Source organism: Dermacentor variabilis, chromosome 10 (assembly GCF_050947875.1).
Source record: "Dermacentor variabilis isolate Ectoservices chromosome 10, ASM5094787v1, whole genome shotgun sequence".
Classification (NCBI taxonomy): Eukaryota; Metazoa; Arthropoda; class Arachnida; order Ixodida; family Ixodidae; genus Dermacentor; species Dermacentor variabilis.
The window spans coordinates 18,353,658-18,370,093 of record NC_134577.1 but is presented as its reverse complement, the minus strand read 5'-3'; the positions used below and the strand labels follow the sequence as shown (position 1 = coordinate 18,370,093).

At 45.8% G+C, this 16,436-nt stretch overlaps 1 protein-coding gene across 2 annotated transcripts in view; it reads right to left on the bottom strand.

Annotated features, from left to right (window-relative positions):
- Window positions 1–16,257, bottom strand: part of JMJD6 (Bifunctional arginine demethylase and lysyl-hydroxylase PSR) — a 31,296-nt gene extending 15,039 nt beyond the window's left edge. The window contains exons 1-5 of one of the 2 annotated variants that reach the window (XM_075671803.1): window positions 15,991–16,257; window positions 12,721–12,935; window positions 10,592–10,744; window positions 9,297–9,323; window positions 6,821–7,017 (exon numbers count right to left, since the gene is read on the bottom strand). In XM_075671803.1, the coding sequence (XP_075527918.1) occupies window positions 6,821–7,017; window positions 9,297–9,323; window positions 10,592–10,744; window positions 12,721–12,935; window positions 15,991–16,084 (686 nt within the window). In that variant the 5' untranslated portion in view covers window positions 16,085–16,257. The remainder of the gene's footprint in view (window positions 1–6,820; window positions 7,018–9,296; window positions 9,324–10,591; window positions 10,745–12,720; window positions 12,936–15,990) is intronic. The other variant, XM_075671804.1, reaches the window with a different exon arrangement.
- Window positions 16,258–16,436: the final 179 nt, after the last annotated feature.

Sequence of the window (16,436 nt, the reverse complement as noted above, 5' to 3'; positions counted from 1 at the left end):
ATTGTACTGCAGCCTTCCTCGTCCGACGTGGAGTTCGCTGCCAGTTGAGCATCGGAGTGAAAGCCGGCGTGCACAAAACAGTTGTAGATGATACTGCGACTGGTTGCCGTCCACGCTGCTGAGACCATCTGTACAGCCATGTACAAATCCACTTCGATTGCCCGACCGGTGTCGATGTTTAACACCAGCCGCTGAATCAGTCGCTGTCGATAAGCGCTTTTAACGCTATTGATGATACCTTGATCCAGCGGCTGGATTAAAGCCGTGCAATTCGGCGGGAAGAATCTTACTTCCACGCTTTGAAGCTGAACGTCTTCAACGTTATGCGCTGAGCAATTGTCGATGAGCAAACAAACCTTACGTTTCTTTGCCGTCATGTCACGGTCGAAAGCGGTTAGCCACTCTTTGAAAACGGCCCGTGTCATCCAAGACTTCTTATTGGCAACATATTTGACGGGCAGGCTCTTGCCACCTTTGAAGCACCGCGGCTTCGCACTTTTGCCTATCACCAGTGGGCAGCGCTTGTCAGACCCGTCCATGTTGCAGCACAGGAGCACAGTCACACGCTTTTTGCTATGCTTCCCTCCGCTGCATGGCTGGCCCTTCATGTGAAGCGTCTTGGAGGGGAGGAGCTCGAAGAAAAGTCCCGTTTCATCGGCATTGTATATGTCTGATGTGGCATATTTCTCCATTAATTCCGGCACAGTAGCTGATGCCCAAGCAGATGCAGCGTCGGCGTCTGATGAGGCCGACTCCCCACACAGCACTTTAGCGACGATTTCATGCCTGGCCTTAAAACGGGTCAGCCACCCTGAGCTGGCTTTGAAATCATTGATGCCCAGCATACAGGCATAGCCAAGTGCCTTTTGCTGCAACATGTTTCCGCTGACCGGCATCTTCTTTGCGCGCACGTCGAGGAACCACGTGTACAGAGCCTTCTCAAGGTCCTCATGAGCCGCTTGCGTCAGCTTTTTCCGCTTCGCGGATGTCCCCGAAGAAAGAGCTTGCGCTATCGCGTCTTTCGACTTCAAGATCGTTGACAGCGTGCTCTGTGAGATGCCGAAGTCCGCTGCAACATCTCCCTTTTTCCTGCCACTGGATGCCGCGCTGATAATCCGTGCCTTCTCTTCAAGCGAGAGGAACTTCCGCTTTCTAGATGAAGTCGCCATGCTCGCATTCATTACAGCGCACTAGCAGCACAAGCACGAGTGAAAAAAACTAGGGCAAACGCGCTGCTGTTGCCAGGCTGCTGCGTCCTTTGGCAACGGATTGGTTGCGGCTCTGAATTGGATTGGAAGAAAACGGGAGCTTGCCCCCGCGCCTTGTCGCAAGGCAGCCAGCCCGATAGTCATCAACACCAAGCTATGGCGGTGATCATGTGCGTTTCAGTGAGTGGATTAGTTTGGTCCAGCGAATGTTTAGCGAAACAAAGCAGCGTGGGCCTATGGAAGTACATAGATGGGCGGCGATATGCTTGTTTTATTGTAAGATATATTTTTAAATCGAGCTTCGCATAGCAAAAATTTCGTTGAAGCGGAAACGCGCCCCAAAAATGGTTCGTTGTGATGAGAAATTTGTTCCATTACTTTGTATAGCGAGCTGACGGGGAATTGGAAATATTTCGTTGAAGCGAAAATTTCGTTGAAGCGACGTTCGTTGTAGCGGGGTTCGACTGTATTGTTACGTGTGGAAAGACAGACGAAAGATGCTATTTACACGCTATTTACACTGGAGCCAGGCAGCCAGGCTGACACTCGCTCGTGCCAAGGGCACCGACCAACTTCGTCATTCTCGCGGCGGCTCGTCTCTTGAGCATCGCTCAATGATATCGTAATATTACCCCCCGGCGGCAAAAGCACCATCACGGTGCTGTTAAATATCCAAGGTGCATGGAGAGTTGTAGGGATTGAGTCGGGCAACGTGGACAATGTCACTGGTTGTCACAGCGGAGGCCGTAGTGGGCGTGGCTAGAACGATTTCATAGGTGACATTGGTCACTTTGCGTATCATGCGATATGGGTCTGTGTAACAGGAAAGCAGTTTTTCACAAAGGCCGACTTTACACGATGGTGACCAAAGCAACACGAGGGCGCCAGGCACAAAATGGACATCACGGTGACGGAGGTCGTAGCGTTGTTTCTGCTTGTCTTGAGACACTTGTAGATGAGCGCGCGCAAGTTGGCGAGCATGGTCAGCATGGGCGATTGCATCACGGGCATAATGGCTAGTTGAAGCTGTGGCGGACGGAAGCACAGTGTCCAGTGGTAGCGTCGGTTCGCGGCCATACAAGAGGTAAAACAGGGAAAAGCCAGCAGTTTCGAGACGGGAAGAGTTGTATGCAAAGGTAATGTAAGGTAGAGCCAGGTCCCAGTCACGGTGGTCGTATGAAACGTATTTGGATAGCATGTCTGTAAGGATGCGGTTCAAACGCTCAGTGAGGCCGTTCGTTTGGGGGTGGTGGGAGGTGGTAAATTTATGCTGTATTGAGCAGGCACGCATGATGTCGTCAATGACTTAGGCCAAAAAGGTGCGGCCGCGGTCTGTAAGCAATTGACGCGGAGCACCATGCATCAAAACGATATCATGTAGGAGGAAGTCCGCAACATCAGTTGCACAACTGGTCGGAAGAGCATGGGTTATGGCGTAGCGGGTCGCGTAGTCTGCTGCGACTGCAACCCACTTGTTTCCTGATGTAGATTCTGGAAATGGGCCGAGAAGGTCCAAGCCGACACGATGGAAGGGCTCGGCAGGGATGTCGAGTGGCTGCAGGTAACCAGCGGGGAGCTGGGAAGGCTTCTTGCGTCGTTGGCAAAGTTCACAAGCGGCGACGTAACGTCGTATGGAACGGGCAAGGCCCGGCCAGAAAAAACGGCGACGTACACAGTCATAGGTTCGAGATACGCCGAGGTGTCCTGCCGTTGGTGCGTCGTGAAGCTCTTCTAGAACGGTGGAGCGGAGGTGTTTAGGTACTACAAGCAGGAACTCAGAGCCGTCCGGATGAAGGTTACGACGGTAGAGTACCGTCGCGGAGGACGAAGAGGCGTAGAGCAGCATCGGCCGGAGAGTGTTCAAAACAGTCTATGAGTGCTCTGATGTAGGCGTCACGGCGTTGCTCGTCGGCGAAATGAAGCAGCTGGGATACAAAGAACACGCAAGACGCACTGGCAATATTGCAGGAGTCATAGTCGTCAACAGGGTAACGCGACAAACTGTCAGCGTCTTGGTGCAGGCGGCCAGACTTGTACACCACGGAATATGAAAATTCCTGTAACCCATCGACCAAGCCAGCCTGTAGGATCTTTTAGCGATGAGAGCCAGCAGAGAGCATGATGGTCAGTGACTACGGAAAAAGGGCGACTGTAAAGGTAAGGACGGAACTTCGCAACCACCCAGACGACAGCAAGGCATTATCGTTCCGTAATGGAATAGTTGCGCTCCGATGGTGCTAGGAGGCGGCTCGCATAAGCAATAATGCGATCCTTGCCCCGCTGACGCTGGGCTAAGACGGCACCTACGCCATGACTGCTGGCATCTGTACGTAATTCTGTAGGGGCATCAGGGTCGAAGTGACCGAGAATGGATGGTGAGGTTAGAAGAGTGACAAGACGAGAGAAGGCGGCGGCTTCTGCAGTAACCCACGAGAATTGTACGCCTTTCTTCAAAAGATTAGTGAGGGGTCTAGCAACTGTCGCAAAATCTGGAACAAAACGACGAAAGTACGAGCACAGCCCTACAAAACCTCGAACGTCTGCGGCTGTCTTCGGAACCGGAAACTCTCGGACAGCGCGAGTTTTGTCGGGATCAGGCTGTACTCCTGAAGAGTAAACGACATGGCCCAGAAGAGTAATTTGTCGGTGGCCAAAACGACATTTGGACGAGTTAAGTTGCAGCTTCGCCTTTCGAAATACATCAAGTATAGTTGTGAGATGCTCAAGGTGAGTGTCGAACGTTGGCGAGAAGACGATGACGTTGTCGAGGCAGCAGAGGCATGTGGACCACTTGAAATCTTGGAGCAAGGAGTCCATCATACGCTCAAAGGTGGCAGGGGCGTTGCATAATCCAAACGGCATTACTTTAAATTGGTATAGGCCATCAGGTGTGATGAAAGCGGTTTTTTCTCTGTCCATATCGTCAACAGCAATCTGCCAATATCCCGAATGAAGATCAATAGACGAGAAATAGCTGGAACCGTGCAGGCAGTCAAGGGCGTCGTCTATACATGGGATCGAGTAGACGTCCTTCTTTGTAATGCTGTTCAGGTGACGGTAGTCTACACAGAAGCGCCACATGCCGTCCTTCTTCTTAACCAACACTACAGGTGACGCCCAAGGACTCGATAAAGGCTCAATGATGTTTTTATCGAGCATTTTGTTCACTTCATCTTGAATTACTCGGCGTTCCGACACAGAAACTCGATACGGTCGTCGGTGAATAGGCGCAGCATCGCCAGTAAGAATGCGATGCTTGACCGCGAGCGTCTGGCCTAAAGGGCGATCGTCAAAGTCAAAAATATTGCGTTAGGACGACAATACTTTGCAAAGATCTTCAGCCTACGTAGAGGACAGGTCCGTCGCAACCATTTTCTTTATGTTGGGATCGACGCCCGAGGCTGGCGCGAGGGGCATGCTAAGCTCGCGAGAACCATCGGTCGATAACGCTGCCACGTGTTGGTTGCCGAGACAATCAATGGTGGCGAGGCAAATACCTTGCGGTAGAATTTGCTTTGCCAATCCAAAGTTACAGACAGGCATGCGAGTGTGGTTCGCAGTAATAGTAAGTATACTGTGAGGCACGGTGACGTCATACTGTATTGGGATGTCGGGCAGAGGAGTGACGAGGTACTCGCCATCAGGAACTGGTGGGAAAGACAACAGTTCAATATAGGCTATTGACTTTGGCGGCAGGCGAAGAAAGCCGGTGGAGCGTAAGCGGCAGTGCGGTGCGTCAGAAGGTTCTGCGAGCATCGGCAACTCAAGGCGAAGGGTACTGGAAGAGCAGTCAATAAGAGCAGAATGGGCGGAGAGAAAATCGAGGCCGAGAATAAGGTCGTGGGGGCAATGAGCAATTACGGTGAAGAGGACAGGAGTGTGGCGGCCGGCGATGCTGACACGTGCCGTACACATGCCGATGATAGGCACAGAACCGCCATCCGCAACGCGAACGACGCGTGCCGACGCTGGGGTGAGGAGCTTGTTCAGTCGCCGTCGGAAGGCAGCACTCATAATAGAAAGATGTGCTCCTGTATCGATGAGTGCCGTGACAGGATAGCAGTCAACGTCAACGTCAAGAAGGTTTCGGTTAGTAGGTAACGTGAGCAGAGGATTTGAGGGCAGGGTCGACAACGCAGCTTCACCTCCAGAAGCTGCAGTGCCTAGTTTTCCGGCTGGGTCCGGGAGGTGATAGGCGGCGATTAAAAGCGACGGGGTTGGGGCGAACGAGACTGGTGGCGTCGAGGTGAGGGCGAGCAGCTGAAGCGAAGGTTCGGAGCAGGGGCATCAGCGGTAGTGGGTTCATGGCGGGTGGCATAGGGTACAGAAGGTCCAAAGGTGCGGGAATAAGTGGCGGCGTAAGTCTGAGGAGGTGGTGGCCATCGGTTGCGGCAGTGACGGGCGACGTGGCCGATGCGACAGCAGTGGAAGCAGATCAGCCTGTCATCAGGGGTACGCCATTCGGACGGGTTGCGGCGAGATGTGGCAGAAAAGGACTGCCGGGGACGAGGAGGGCCGCTAGATAACTGGGGAACACTGGGTCGAGACGTGGAACACACGGAGTTCAGACCCATGTTTTCAAATTCCTGTCTGACGACGGCCTGAATCATCGCAACGGTGGTTGCTGGCGGATCGGGAGGCGTCGTGGAGAAGGCTGGTGAACAGGCGGCCTCGAGTTCGTGGCGAATAATGCGGGTAACATCATCACAGGTGGTGGTCTGACACGGTCGACCCTCACATGTTGATGTAGCAGCAGTGTTGGGTAGCCGCGCAATGTGGTGTGAGATACGGCGGCTCTTAGCCTGTTCAAGGCAACGGCATTTTTTTATAATGGCATCAACAGTTGAGACGTTGCCGAAAACAAGCAAATTGAAAGCATCGTCGGCGATGTCTTTTAGCACATGTGCCACTTTATCTGCTTCGGACATATGATCGTCAGCTTTACGGCATAGAGCCAAGACGTCGAGGATGCAGGAAACATATGGCTCTGTAGATGACTGAACACGAGACGCAAGAGCCTTTCTCGCGGCAGCCTTGTGTCCAAGGGGGTCGCCGAACAGTTCCCGTAGCTTTTCTTTGAAACTGTCCCAACTAGTTATTTCGTCATCATGCGTTTGGTGCTACACGCATGGGGTGGCGCCGAGATAAAAGATGACATTGGTGAGCATAATCGTTGGGTCCCACCTGTTATTAGCGCTGGCATGTTCATAGAGCTTGATCCAGTCGTCGACATCCTGTCCCTCCAGGCCAGAGAACACACCTGGGTCACGATGTGGGGCAACCGTGACAATTGGAGCAGTCGGTCATGCCAAAGCCGTTGCAGAGGCGGGCTCGTCACTGGGAGGCATGGTGACAAGCTCGGTGTGCCGACCACTTCGGAGTTCTGTGGTGAGGACAGGGATCGCTGACCTCCACCAGAAATGTTACGTGTGGAAAGACACAGACGAAAGATGCTATTTACATGCTATTTACACTGGAGCCAGGCTGACACTCACTCGTGCCAAGGGTACCGACCAACCTCTTCGTCATTCTCGCGGTGGCTCGTCTCTTGAGCCCCCCCCCCCCCATCACTCAATGATATCGTAATAATATATATATATAAGAACACTGACCTTTTGTGGCCATGCACCAAGGCATTCCAGGCGCTGGTTCCCAGGGGATCAATGTGGATACCAGTGCCTGAACGGGCGGAGCCCATGACAAACCAGCGATACGGAGGCCGCTTCTCTTCACCGGCGTACTGGAACAGGTCATCGGTGAAGTAGGCAGGCACTTGATAGTCCTCCAGCAGCTTGGCACGCCGCGAGTGCTGCAGCGCAGCGCAGAGACATGTTAGTTCCCTCTGCAGCATGTCTGCTTCACAGTGACAACGGCAATCTTCTGTGTGACAGTTGACAAGCAAAGCTGCCTTTCACTGAAAGCTTTCAGACACATATTTGCAACCTGCACATTCCCAAGCAAAGGCGCAAGATGCAGGTTTAGGTTTCGGTACAATTTCTTTTAGACTAGTTTTGGATCTCCGTGACTAACACATAGAAGCCCAACTAGAAGTGTTGAAGTGCAGTGGAAATTCTTTATGTAAATATAGATAGATACACACATATTTCTTTAACCACACAGTTTTTAAAGACATTAGATATACACAAATACAAACACAAAGGAATGTTACATGGCAGGACAGTCAATATGCAAAACACAAGAACAGGAAAAGGAAGAACTCACAAAGACATTCGATTGGTTGAAATAAGACAGAAAGAAGCTCCAAGCAAACACATGCACAATTTGCAAAAGTACTGCAAAACAAAACATACAAATCAAGCGGTTACACTTCTAGAGTGTTAGCAAAAGCTGACAACTGCACAAAAGTTTTAAATAAAGTTGTAATGGTACACATTTACATTTTCAATAGTCCTTTTCAACACAATGAAAGAAAGAACAAAAATAGCAAAGAACAATGTAAGACAATGCTAGTTACTACAATAACACAGTTGTTGGCATTTGATCCCCGTAAAGATGTAAGTATAGAGGTGACTGCATAGTTCTAGATGACAGGAGTGGCATGAGCTACTATGTTGACGTGGTATCCCAATACAGCACAGTCCAGAGTAGTGACGATGCACTGAGCACAGTTCCCTTGAAGTTATGTGTCAAGCCTGGTACATATATGCTGCTGAAGCAACTGAATTTGCAATCTCGCTCTAAATAGAAGAAACAAACTATGGTTTCAAACCAACGTTTCTCGCAATGAAGGACTCAGTATCTCAAGCTTGTTATACTGTCTCATATATTGCAGGTAATGGTACAAAGGCTAGAGATTCACTCACTGCTTGCATTCACGATCAAAAAAAAAGAGAGTGCCACATATGAAAGAAAGACATAGGCATGTCATGTAAGTTGATGTAATCACAAGTCTCATACTTTCACGTCACAAAATGTGACATAATTACTGCATGGAAGGTGTCATAGAACTGAACTTATCTACCATAGAAGGAACGGAGTACCCCGTTTCTACAAGTGACCACAGTTTCATAGTAGTTTGCAGTTGCAATGAAAATGTAGTGCAATGCATACTGAAAGCACAAAAGTGCACAAATAATATGCAATCTGATATAACCTTTCTGCCTTCAAGTTGTATTTGTACGTATATAAGAAGTCGAAGTTATTGCTTAGAAAGTGTCGCAGGTTAAAAACAATTATACTGTAAAATGTGCAAAGCAAGACTATGACTGCACTAGTACGTGCGTAGTTTCACATCATTGCCTCTTAAGCATACGCCCCATTACAAGAAACAAAAAATATCCATTGTTGCAACTTGTATATCAGATGACTTGTGGTAGTCCTAGTGTCATAACAATTATTTTACAATTTTTTTACGTTGTACTTGAAATAGCATATCATTCTTGCTGCTTTAGGGGATATGTGTAAATTGCTTGCTTGCAGTGGGAGAGACCATTCGTGAAGAATTTGTGTTTTACTATATCAGTTCTGTATGCAGGCCAAGAATAAAGAAGAGATTTATGTGCCGAGTTCTGCAATAGTAGTTCAATAGCCTACAGTTGAAGTACAACGCCACTGATACATTTCCGGTTGGTGCATCTTATTGGACGCTCTATATCGCATTTGCATTTTATCGTGTGCAGAATACTATCCTTCCAGCTCCTAGGTCTCATTCCCACAGTACTATATTGAAACGCATATCAATAGGGTTATTACAAATGGAGTGTTTTAAGCCAAAATCTCATTATGAGATTATGTGAAACTGTGTTAGTTGGAAGTCTCCGAATTATGACCACTTGGGATGTCGCCAAAAATTTATTACATGAGCATACCTGTAGTTACCCAAACCAAAATGCAGCCAATGATCAATGGGGTTCTAATATATTTTCTACGACAATATTTTTATTACAATAGAGCTTACTGTTTTGTGTCTTCAGTATACTTACTGCGTTTTGCATGCAGGCATACTGCACAAGAATGCAGGATATTATTAAAAAGCTCAGGAAAATAGTCTATATCACTTATATTGCACTTATGGCATTTGCATTTCACACTATGTTTTAGTATGTTTGATACTTTGCACATGCCTACCGGGATCTTGTTCCGTTTTCTTACACCCTGCAAGTGAAAGCACAATTATAGCATTACGTGCATCCATAACTCCATTTGAGCTAAAAAAATATTGCAAAAGATAAGGAAGCCATCCCAGTTTTACTGGAAGATATGTACAGACATCATTAAAAGGGCAACAGACTGTTTACACCTGAATTTGCCAGCGCATTATTCATTGACTATTAAAAGAAAGCTAAATTAGATAGCCCTTAAGATCTACATCAGCCTTTACTTAGACACAGGAAATGAACATTTAAAGCATCTTCAGTCTCGGCATAAAACTGGACTACAATGCATCAATACTAGACGAAACACATTTCTGCTCAATTTTTATAGGCCAAAACACCACAAAGGCGCACATCTTTCTCATTACATAGATGCTAAAGAAAGAATGGTTCTGACACATGTAGGAATAGTAGCAGCTATGCATTAGAATATAACATGCTTTCGATTAAAGTAATAAATGAAGCTATGCAGCCTACACGTAAGCAGAAAGAAGATGCCACGGTCTTCTGCAAAAGCGGTATAACTGCCATCAGTCAAGACGCTAAACACACTTTCCACGAGGAAATCGCTACTTAGCTTCTGGTGGCTTCCCTGTTTCCTAATGCAAAACTTGATGTTTATATGACATTGTGCGTGTTTTGATAAATTAGGAAAACTGGTAAGCATCTACTACAGCGGGTTTTGCTATGGCACACAGTAATTCCCATTAGCCGTTGTCTTGCTAGACACTCCAGGGTTCTGTGCAGGGGCCAGTGGCAGGTATTTTAAGAACATGACTCTCAGCAAACACCATACGGTTAAATTAGCCACGGCAGAGATGACAAATTTGTCACCCAGAATGCTTGCCATCAGCCACATTTTTATGCTTCTCAGTTTTATTAAGTGCCTTGGCAGTAAATTTGCACTTGGGAGAAAATGCCCTTCGTAGCAGTGAAGAAGCATCATGTGACAGCATAACTATATTCAAATGTGACTATTATTTAACAAAACAAGACAAAAGGGTCAAAGCAAGATGGAGGCTTGTTCAACAGTAGTCTAGCAATGTATGTGTCAGGCTGAAGCCAGTGCTTCAACAAGGAAACACTGAGGTAGCTTTTGCTTGACTACTGCTGTTTCACAAGACACCTGAAGCCCCTCCTCTATCCTTTCCTATTCCAGATGTTTCTGCTTCAGTAGACCTCTGAACGCCTACAACTCTGTCTGAATTCCATTTAGGCAAAGGCTTCCGTACTACAGTTGTATGAAGTGCAAAAGCAACAATCACTCACTTCGCCAAAGCTGCTGTCAAAAATGTACAAGGGGCTGTCATCTCTGTTGTTCTCCATGTAGTAGACAAAGTACTTCATCTTGAGCTTGACGCTGTAACCATCATTGTCTTCACCACACTTGAACTTCTGATTGCGGTACTTCCTTGCCAACCTCTGTCAAGAGCAAAGCCAAGAAACACAGGTGTGCACATGAGTATGTACAAGTGATGACATATAAAAGGCAAATTATTGCAACTCTGCCATCACACTATCTCTTTCAACATCAATGTTCCCTTCTATGTAACCCTGGCCTTAGAATGTTACTTGAGCAACACGAAATGTTGTTGCACATTCATGTTGTTGGGCAAATAGTCAATGAAGGAATGAATACATAAACTATCAAGTAAGAGAAGCATACTGCAGTGCTGACTTCACTGCAACACATATAAAGAGAAGTAGTACGTCCATATAAAGACTTGGTGCCTGGCTAACTGGTCCTCTAGCTAAATATGCTAAACAGGTCACACAAAGCAATGAATAACAGGTGAATGATTATCGTTTCATCTAGCAGAATCCCTCAAGGAACAAACAACAAATGAACAGCCCATATTCAGGTGCTCATCAAGCTGACCCAGGGCTGTAAGAAGCAGGAGTGCTAGGGGGCTCTGACACCATCCAAAATTATCACTGCATGGCTATTTTGTTTAGCACAACTTATATATACACGTCAAATATATGCTTATATTAAATTAAATGAGGCAGTCGAATCTCGTTAATTCAAACATACTTAGTTCGAATTTTCGGTTTATTCGAACTGACGCTGTGGTCCCGTCAAAGTTATGTGTATTTCAATGGGCAAAAACGGCCGGTAATTCAAACGCACAAGCATTTGCGACGGTTAATTCGAACATACTGCGCTCCGACAATGCTCTCAGCAGCGCGCCAAATCACGCGGCAGCACCTCAGAACGGCTGATCCAATGACAGCTGTAGCCACACCGCGGCAACGCTGGGCCTAGCTACTTTGACATTCATTACCAATCTTCGTGCTGTTCGGTGCAGTGTTTTGCATTAGAACAATTCACTGCTGTTAGCAATGGCGTCAACTCCATCTTTGTAATCCTCGCCAATGGCTTCGGAGCGCGGAAAGTATAAAGCGTTGCACAAAGCCAGTTCTCAGAAGTCAGCTTCGCCCCAATATAGCAGTGTTACGGGATGAAGCATACGAAAAGTTAGAAGGGGCAACTCTCACGGGACATGGTATGTTTTCTTTAATTATACAAGCGTGCACCCGCTGCCTTTTATCACAGTACAAGCACCGATACGCCTAATGAGTGTACTGGCAGGCCTTTAGAGCTATTTTGGATGTGCTTGTGGCCATTTGAGCCTTTGGGGGTAGTAAAAAGCGTTCATTCATTTTTTCGAACGACCCGATTTTTCTGACATTTTCGCGGCCCCTATGGAGTCCGAAAAATTGGACATTGACTGTAATCTGTAAATCCGCATGAATAAATCTTCTGAAGCTTCCCACTCATCTGTTAACCGAGTGCACATGCACCACTGTAGGTAAGTCCTCCATTAATTAGCTTCCTTTAATTCGAACGCCTTTTCATTCATACACATTTCCGGGCCCCTTCGAGTTCGAATTATCGAAATTCGGCTGTATTTAATATACTATTATATGTCAGCAATGTGCTTGATTCTTGTGCAAAAATGTTGTCCTTGCAAAACCCCTCCTAAAAGGAATTCCTGGGTATAGCCCTGAGATGACTCTTCTATGAAAGTATGCATTTAGGGAGGTCAGTTCTACTTCACTGGTTTGATCTAAGGCCTTTCACACGAACAATGAGGAAAGTGCCATGTCCACATGATTATGAATGTGGAAAACGCAACAAGAAACAGAGACTACTCTGCCCTCTGACCACCGGCGATACAAACAGCTCGCCATTTCGAACACATCAATTGTCACCCGATGTACGAGAAGTGCACCACTTCAATTACTACTAAGCCACATTGTGTGGAGAATCCTTGCTTTAAGACAATGCTAGGAACCAAGTTCAAAGAGGATCTAGAGTGCAGGTGAAATGGCCTTCAACAATGTTTTAAATTGTTCCAGCAGGTTGTGATGCCAACAGCGTGCGAGAAACTCACTGGCAGGGTCCACTTGTACTGGGCCTTCCAGTTGTCGGTGGCTCCCTGAATGACAACAGGCTTGTAGAGCTTCTCGTACTTCTCGATGAACTCATTGGGTGACACGCAGCCAACATGGATGCGCTCGACATTATCAGGCAATGAGTTTGGCTCCATGTTGAAGCTGCTTGCATAGCCCAGCTTGCTCCAGCCATCCCCCTCCTGCTCAAACAGCTCTGTAATGGAAGGATACACTGAGTGGTAATGGCAGCAGCATTACAGGGGCAGTGCAAACACAGCAACTAAAAGACTGTGGCACACTCAAATGATGTTTGGAAAGATAACCCCTACTTTAAGTCTTCTATAGCATCAACAATAGTACCATTCCAAAGAGATGAATTTTTCATTTTTGCACAATAAGAATAAAGAAATGCTGGGATAATTAATCCACAATTCAAAATGCACGTCCATTTGCAGCTACACCACCAAAACAATATCAATTTTACTGCAACAGTATGGTGGCTGCGTCTGTTACCACTACAGTGAAATGTATCTTTTACCATAGCTGTGGTAGACGGCAGCACCATTCCATTGCAGCAAACATGGTATAAAGTGCAGCCACTGCGAAATGCTATACCTGTGTGAAATTTCAGCATGACAAACCAGTGGTTCAGCGGGAAGAGCCACGTATACATGGCAATCATATTTGTGCAACACACAGTATGTGGTTGCTTTCTCCAAATTTCCCTCAAGCACAAATATGGGCTATGCAGTGCGCGAACTTTACAATGAATGATTTTGCATGCCCCGAACACTTTGTTATATAGACATTCGATTTTTGATGTTCAGGACAGACAGTAAATGTGAACAAAGTGTACGGTTCATTCCTATAAAAGAATAAATTCCATATTAAGTATCATATTTATATTTCATATAAAGGTAAGTGCTTAACTACTTACCTGTATTTAAACTTTTCTAAACAAATAAAATCATAAGCAGTAGTCATTAAAATCACACACGAGCAAGGTTCACTGCTTTTACAATATGTTCTCTCCTGTAGCCTATAACTTGGAATGTGAACTGTCCTTTCAACACTTATACAGCAAAGGTGGCACATGGCTACATTTGAAATGTGAAACTGGCAAAAGTAGCGACATCTGTCAAGACTTATTTCTTATTTTATAATAGTTTTCTCATTATTTTTATTATTATGTGAAAATAAGTAGCCGTCCCTGTTATAGGTGACTAATTATTCTCATTTCAATAAAAAAAAAATGTAAATGTTCATAGACAGTTTCAAGCTTAGTGACGCATATAGTCCATGTTATATATATTTAATTTATTAGCTTTTTCACTTCACTGTAGTAGAACTAACTGTTAATGTGCATGTAAAAGAATTGCATAGCGCACATTAAAGGGCATATTGTATCATAATGAAGTGGGAAAGCTGATACAGAAAACGCTATAAAGAGGAACATTCTAAATACCAGTCATATAACTTTTCTTTGCACATAAAAATGCAGTTTAACGTAGTAGTAGCAATTGCTACAAACGTAGCAATTGCTACGTTTGTTAGAACGTAATGTAGCAATTGCTACAAACGGGCGGATGTCCAATTTGCCCTTTATTAATAAAAATGCAGTCATTTACCAGTGTGTTTGTCCCAAATCCACCCTTTTCTATTTTTTTTAATACCTTTACACCTTTTTGCTGTTTCTCTTTTTAAAAGAACCCTTATTATTACTTTGTGAGCAAAGAGAATACAATTTAGAACATTCCTCTGCACAGTAAAGACATTTTCAGAAGCAAGATCAGTTGCACAGAATATGTGCCTGAATACAAAGAAATTAGAACATGCACTTCCTGATTTCTACCTATTTACCATTCAAAAACAATTAAGAATTAAAGTACTTATTACTAAGCAATTAATGAATGACAATTGTTAACAGTTCCAGTTGTTTCATAGGAAACTGTTCTGGCAAGGAATAGAACATCCACAGCATTCTTGGACTCTGCCACACATATAAAACAATACAACAGGAAACAGCTGCCGGTTCCCATACAGTTTACAGCCACATCAACAGCTTGGCTTGAAAGCATACGAGCACATTATAAAGGGCAGTTCGCTGTGAGGATGTCGGACACAGTTGGTTGCTGGTGGGGCTTTTAAATAGGGTCCCTTTCGGTACGCCTTAATTACTTCCCCATCATCCAAGAGTATCTACTACATGAATGAATATTAACACATATTTCGAGGGTTAATGAGAAAGTATTATCTTTCGCGGAATATTCCCATCTCGAGCTGTTCATTTCGTGATTGATGCAATTCCTCCACCTGACAAGCGGTGGGCTGTACCTACCATTGTTTGGACCGCGTTTGAACCACAAAGTACGGCCTGCGTAAAGCCAAGACGAAAGAAAGCGTGCAAAGGTCAAGATACGTCGAGAAAAATGCCGCGGCAGCTTTTGGCATTTTAGCGACAATGATTGAAGCATACGCATCTAGCAGCATCCTGCGCGGCTAAATAAGATGTGAACGGCCTCGACGCACAGTTGCGAACACAGCGAACTATCAATCGGGATGAGGTACCGTTAGATACATGAAAAGAAAAGAAAACGGTGCATTAGGAACGCTGCCACCTTCGTGTATTGCAAACGTAAACAACGCGACAAGTTGGACCGTGGCAATAACAACGGTAAAACAATTTTCGTCCATTGATTCGTAAGTGAGGAACTTTTTTTTTTTTTTTCTGTGGAAACCCGCATATTCCGTGCAGCCGACGTGAGTAGAACACATGCGCCACGAACTCACATACATCGCCACTAAGCACCGCTTTTTGCGACGGTGATTTTTCTTATGAATACAGAGTTCTTGTGAACCGCCTAAAAAGAAAGCAGCGTACCATTTTCACTTCTGAATCGTATCTTGCGCCCATGCGAGGGCAATGTAGTCGTGCCCTTCACGCTCGCAATACAAGGAAAGTGCTCGTAAGCATTTTAAAAGCATATCACGTTTACAAGGGATTGTTTGCGTTACCGTTTTAAAGAATAAATAGTGATAGATGTAAAGTAATGGTGATTAATGACGACGCTGAAAGCAAGAAACCGTTGTCGCGCCATGCAAGCCACGCTTCCGCCGCTTACACGGCGGACGCGGTACTTGCGAAAAAAATACCACAGCGCGGGCAAAAAAGGTGCGTTGCCGTTGTTTGCATTGATCACCGTTAGACGTGAATTTCCACGAGTTTTGCAACGCGATCGAGATCTTTACAGTCTGAGGGACCATCGCACCTGGCCTCGCCTTGAGCTTGGCATCGATGATACGCTTGATGGCACGTCGTTCCAGTCTCAAGGCGTCGTCGGCTTCATTGGCCTCGTTATCCATGTCTCCAACACTCACGTAGCATCTGAAGCACGTTGGTTTTTACCTCCCCTAACGCATTGTCGACCACCAATTTTTGTCACGGTGGTACGGAAACGCGCAAGGTTCCGCTACCGCACCGACCGCACCGTAAATGTCACTTTCGATGCGGAGACTGCCATAGACTGCTTTGATTTCTTTGAACCTCTGGTGTTCAAAATTCACAACTAAAATGAACAAACTGCTTTCTGAACAGTCTCCCTAATTTAATCTTTCAAAGTAACAAAAAATGCTTTTAAAATTTAATACAATTTGTTTTGAAAATTATTGGGACTTACAACGCTAAAAACAACATATTATTATTTTCATAGTATCT